A 5,177-nucleotide genomic window follows, 5' to 3' on the forward strand; every position below is an offset into this window, starting at 1 on the left:
GCCCCAGAGCAACCCTTCTTAGTCTCCAGCCTCCCAAACACCTACCTCCCACTCCACCATCCTCAGAAACCCCTTCCGTGAAGTCTTGGAAGCTTCCTGCCCCACAGGCAGAACAAATGCACCCCCACACCCCCACTTTGTCCCTTGGCCATCACAGAGCTGCTCTGGGCTTGTCTCTATCTGAATGTCCTTCATGTCCTCATGCACCCCCTGTCTGTCCCCCCTTCCCCGCCTCGAGGACCCCCCCCACCCATGCTTCCCCCAAGCTCCCCGCCCCTGCCTGCAGGCTGACAGCAAAACCATGTTTAATCTATCCGACCCCACACACCCAGCCTTGTTCAACATGATTTGTTGACAACAGTTGAGAGCTGCTACTGTGGGGTTAGACAAGGAGGGTTCAGCGGTGTCAGTTTGCTGCTGGTTGACATCTGCCGGCACCTCTGCCTTCTCAGCCACCTCATGCCACTTCAGAGTAGGGTCTCACTCCAAGACACCCCGAAGGGTATTCAGAGAGGTCACAGTCTTGCAGAGGCCACACAGTGAGGGATGGCCAGAATTAGAGTCAGGGGCAGGGTGGGGGTTGCCTCCGGTGACAAGCATTTCTCCTCTGACAAGGGTCTGAGCCTGGATCTGAAGTGCCTCCGGCCTGTCTCATTATCCCCAGAACTGTTCCCATCTCTCCCCACGGTCTCCTGGAAGAAGTGGGCTCTGACTCAGGCCCATTCCAATCAGCCCAAGGTGATCCCGGAACGAGCTCGGAAACCTGCAGGAAACATCACTCGGATTTGGCCTCTCCTTTTGCCTGGCTCTAGTCGGTCGGTCGGAAGGAGCCACTTTAAGCCTTTCCCTGGAAACGTTTGACCAGAAAGAGATGATCTGGTTGACAGCAAATGCAGCCAAGGGGTAGGCAATTTGACTATCCCTCCTTCCTCAGCCCTGCCAGGATGGTCAGGCCCACTGGCCTCCTGGGACAGTCCTGTCACTCCTCAGGCTGGGAGCTTCTGAAAACCAGGCTCTGTCATCACTGGTTCTCAGAAGAGTCCTGAGGGCAGGGCTCCCGTGGGTGGGCTGCGAGCTCCAGGGCTGAGGCTGTGTCTCCCCCACAGAGTGCTCCTTAGGGGTCACGTCTGGTGACCCCTCTCAGTCCAGTTCTGCCCAGGACAGCCCCTGCATTGCACTCAGAAGCCCCATTTCTGTAGCCCAGCATCTGGCCTTGGTTTCTAGAAAAGGCAAGAGAAGGGGCCCTGCCTGTCCTTCCACCCAACCCGGATGCTCCTTTAAGACCAAAGGGATGGGGTTGTATCAGGAGTCAGACACAACAGCCCATCCTCCCCTCCGCCCTCCCCCTTCACAGGCCAGGTTTCCTGCCATTGACAGCATCCCAGCTGGGCCCTGCCCAGCTCCATGCTTAACCCTTTTATGACCAGATCTCAGGGCCAATGATTGTGCCCCCAAACTTCCTTTGTAAAATGAAGAGAATGAAAGTACTTGTTTCACAGGATTATTTTTGAGGATTAAACATGTTAATCCCTGTGTGAAGTGTTCAGGACAGCACCTAGCATATATTCATCACATCATAAAAGTTAGCAATTATTCCTAATTGCGTGCACTTGGATAAGTCATTTCACCTCTCTGAGCCTCAGCCTCTTGGACATGGAAAACAATCAAACCCACTCAAAGAGAGCCCTGGGAGGAGCTGTGATCATGTACTAAAAGCATCTGTAAAGGGCTTTTATATTGTTATTGTTTTATAACAGTAAAGTATGGAGTGATCACGGAAAGAAAAATCTCCCTTTAACTAGGTCACAAGAGTCTCTCACGCGGAGATGGGCTGCTGGGGCCAAGCTTTACCTCACTGACAGGCAGAGGGCCGGGGCTTGCAGCTGGGATCTGGAAAGTCTCGGCCCCTTTCTGGGCAGTTTCCTCACCATCCAGTGGCGTCCCATCTAGGGTCCCTGGGGAAGTCAACGGAGATCAGAGATCACAACCCAGAGTTCCAAAAGCACACAGAGAGGTAAGGGAGGGAGAGGGATTTGTGGGGCGTGAGAAGCTGGGGGTGTCCTCGGAGCTCTGGGTACTGGGGAGTTTGGCGGTAGGGAGTTTCTGCAGGTAGGAAGGCAGCCTCCTGATAGCAGTGCGGGGGTGGGGGGCGGGGACCAGGCTCCCCCTTGAGACATGAGATGTCACAATAAGAAACTGCACCAACTCTAGAAGTCCCCAGAGAGGAGGAAGGGGAACCCACCCAGTCTGGAAGCCACAATCAGCCCTGTCATCCTCTTGCCAGCCAGTCCCATCTGCCGTCAGAAGACCTGGGGCAGAGGCACCTCCAGTGGGCTCCTGGGTGACTTTCACGCCCAGGCTTGTGGGGACAGGCTCCCCCTGCACATCTGCGGCACCACTGCCCCCCCCTTTAGGCTATAGACTCTTGGCCTCACCCCTTGAAAGCAGGCTCAGCACCCTTCCTACATCCCTACCAGGACAGGTCTAAACTTGCTGCAGAGGAAAGCCTCCACTGTCAAGTAGCCCTGCTCTGTCGGCCCATTCTAACCAAGACTGTCTGCCAAGGCCTAGCAGAGGGGGCTGACCCCACATCTACAGCGGTGCCCACTCCAGGCCTCAGGGAAGCCTGGGATTCAGGGGATCTTGTTTGGGGTCCTGGCTATGCCCCAACCTCACTGGGCCTCCTTGCAAATCACTTTACCTGTCAGGGCCTGTGTGGCCATCTGTAAAAGAAAGAGGCTGGACCTGGCCAGAGGTCCTCTCCAGCAATGACACTGACCAGGAAGGAGTTAATGGAGGCCAGGCTCCAGGTCAGGAAGGCGAGGGTTAATCTGGGGGGTGGAGGCTCTCACAGCTTTTCCTGTGGAGAGTGAGGTTTGGCTGCCACCAAAGTTACTTCCAGTCCCTGCTGTCCCTCCTGCCCTCAGTCTGGCCCTGCGCAAGGACCCCAGCGGTCAGCTTCACCACACAGAGGTGAGTGCACCCCGGCCCAGGGCTGGGGTGGGTGGCCACCCAGGGACCTGTGGGCAGGGGGCTGGTGCCAGCCCAAGGAGGAGAGCCCCCCAGTCTGCTCCGGGTCTGAGCCGAGGCCTTGGGCAGTGGGCCTGGCTAGGACCACTGGCCCAGGAGTGGGAGAAGGTGAACAAAGGGACAGGGTACAAGGATGGCCGCCAGACTTCTGGGCGGAATGTCTGTGGTCAGACATCAAGGCAGCCCAGGGCAGGGAAGAGGCAGTGGATGGCAGGCTATTTTGGTCCCTGTGTTTAGGGACTTTTTATAGCCTCTCTGCTCAGGGCTAGGATGAGGAGGACAGAAAGATACCTATGAGGTCAGACAACCACTGTGCCCTCCTGGGACCTTGGAATCTGATGGCTGCCTGGCATCGTCCTGGGGAGACGGGAGAGAAGGTGCTTCCAGACTCTCCCTTGCTACCAGGGTTGCCTACCACCAACTACCTATGCACTGGCTTACTAGAAACTAGGTGTGTGTGTGTGTGTGTGTGCTCGCACTGAACAGGTTAATCTGGGGAGAGTGGAGTTGGCCTGGTCTCTGCCCCCAGGCCTCTCCGCTGGGCAGCCCTCCCCCATCCCTGGAGTGTTGTTTCTTTTTCACCTCCATATCCAAGGTCCCTTTACCCCCAGACCTGATGTATCACTCTCAGCCTCATGGGGGGGGGGGGAAGCAGGAGGCCCAGGTGGGAGGGTGTGCTGAGCCCTGTGGGTGGCCCATTCTGTTACTGCCAATAGAACTGTCAGCTCTTGATTTACAGCCCCTCCTGCTCCCCTTCCTGGCACAAGGGAGGAGGAGAACAAGGGTCAGAGGGTCTCAGGGGAAGGGGCAAGGGCCTGAGGACAGATTTCTGGGAATGGAGGTCATTGGGAAGAATTCATGGAAGCAGCTTCTCAGTCGGCTTGCTTCTGAAGCTGTGGGAACAGATGCAGAACATCAAAGGGAAGTGTGACAGGGAAACAGGGAGCTCTCTCTAGCTGGGAGAGACCTGGGTTCCAGTCCCAATCCCTAACTTCTCCTGAGTGAGCTGTCTCCTCTCCGGGTCCATTTCCTCTCCCATGAAGTGGAAATGCAGATGCAGACTATGTGATGCTTACGGTTGAGCCTTCTAGAAATCCCTGGGCAGGGCATGACCTGGGAACCACCTCCCTCTCCTTCCCTGATGGCCCTACTGGGCCTGGGCAGGGCAGTTGGCTCCAAATACTGGAGGTTCTACCCAGTGGTTATATCCCTGACCTCGATGCTTGGGGGCGGGAAGGGTGGGCCCTGCTGGAGCCAGTCTGTGGCTGGAAAGCCTCCTTGTCTTGGACTTAAAGTTGCTGGGTTGGGAAGAGGTATTTTTTCCGGTTGAAGCTACTTTCGGGAATTAAGCTGGGACCAGCCCCGTTTCCTTTTCCAAATGCCCTGCTCGCTGATGCCTGCTTGGCATGGTCCTGTGGCCAGATTGGGGCACCCTCAAAGAGGCCAATGTTTCAGAGTGGTCGGGGGAGTTCCCGCCCACTTTGTGAGAGGTGGGGGGAGGGAGAGCTTGAGTCTCTACCCCAGGCAAAGCATCTGCGAACTTGGTGGGGGAGGGGCGGCTGTCGGATCCTGTTCCCAGGAATGGCTGCAGGAAAGGGGCAAGGCCAGCGCCCACTGCCCATGACCATTCCTCTCTCCTTGCAGGTTCCAGGGAGTCCAGCCAATTGCCCTGTGCTCAACTAGCAGACTACTTCCAGTGGCTTATGGGGTACAGTCCTACCCTGCCCTGCTAAGATGCTCCTGGCCTCTCCCTCCGGTTTGTCCAGGGGACGGACCCCCAGCGCAGTGGAGAGGCTGGAGGCTGACAAAGCCAAGTATGTCAAGACGCACCAAGTGATCGCTCGACGGCAGGAGCCAGCCCTACGCGGGGGTCCTGGGCCTCTCACTCCGCACCCCTGCAATGAGCTGGGGGCCCCTGCATCGCCCAGGACACCCAGATCTGCCCGGCGGAGCAGCGGGCGACGGCTGCCCAGGCCTGACTCGCTCATCTTCTACCGCCAGAAGCGGGACTGTAAGGCTTCTGTGAACAAAGAGAACGCCAAAGGCCAGGGCTTGGTGCGGCGCCTCTTTCTGGGCTCCCCGCGAGACGCCGCCTCGACCGCCCCGGGACCAGGCGAGCGCCCCGCGGCTGCTGGGGCGTGGGCGGC

General features: G+C 57.7%; 1 protein-coding gene across 1 annotated transcript in view; it reads left to right on the forward strand.

The window, feature by feature from the left end:
* Window positions 1-4,674: 4,674 nt before the first annotated feature.
* FAM110D (family with sequence similarity 110, member D) overlaps window positions 4,675-5,177 on the forward strand; it is a 1,663-nt gene continuing 1,160 nt past the window's right edge. Inside the window, exon 1 of the mRNA XM_004679390.1 lies at window positions 4,675-5,168. Within this exon, the coding sequence (XP_004679447.1) occupies window positions 4,765-5,168 (404 nt within the window). The 5' untranslated portion in view covers window positions 4,675-4,764. The remainder of the gene's footprint in view (window positions 5,169-5,177) is intronic.

Source organism: Condylura cristata, unplaced genomic scaffold (assembly GCF_000260355.1).
Source record: "Condylura cristata isolate star-nosed mole 26May11 unplaced genomic scaffold, ConCri1.0 scaffold00008, whole genome shotgun sequence".
NCBI lineage: Eukaryota > Metazoa > Chordata > Mammalia > Eulipotyphla > Talpidae > Condylura > Condylura cristata.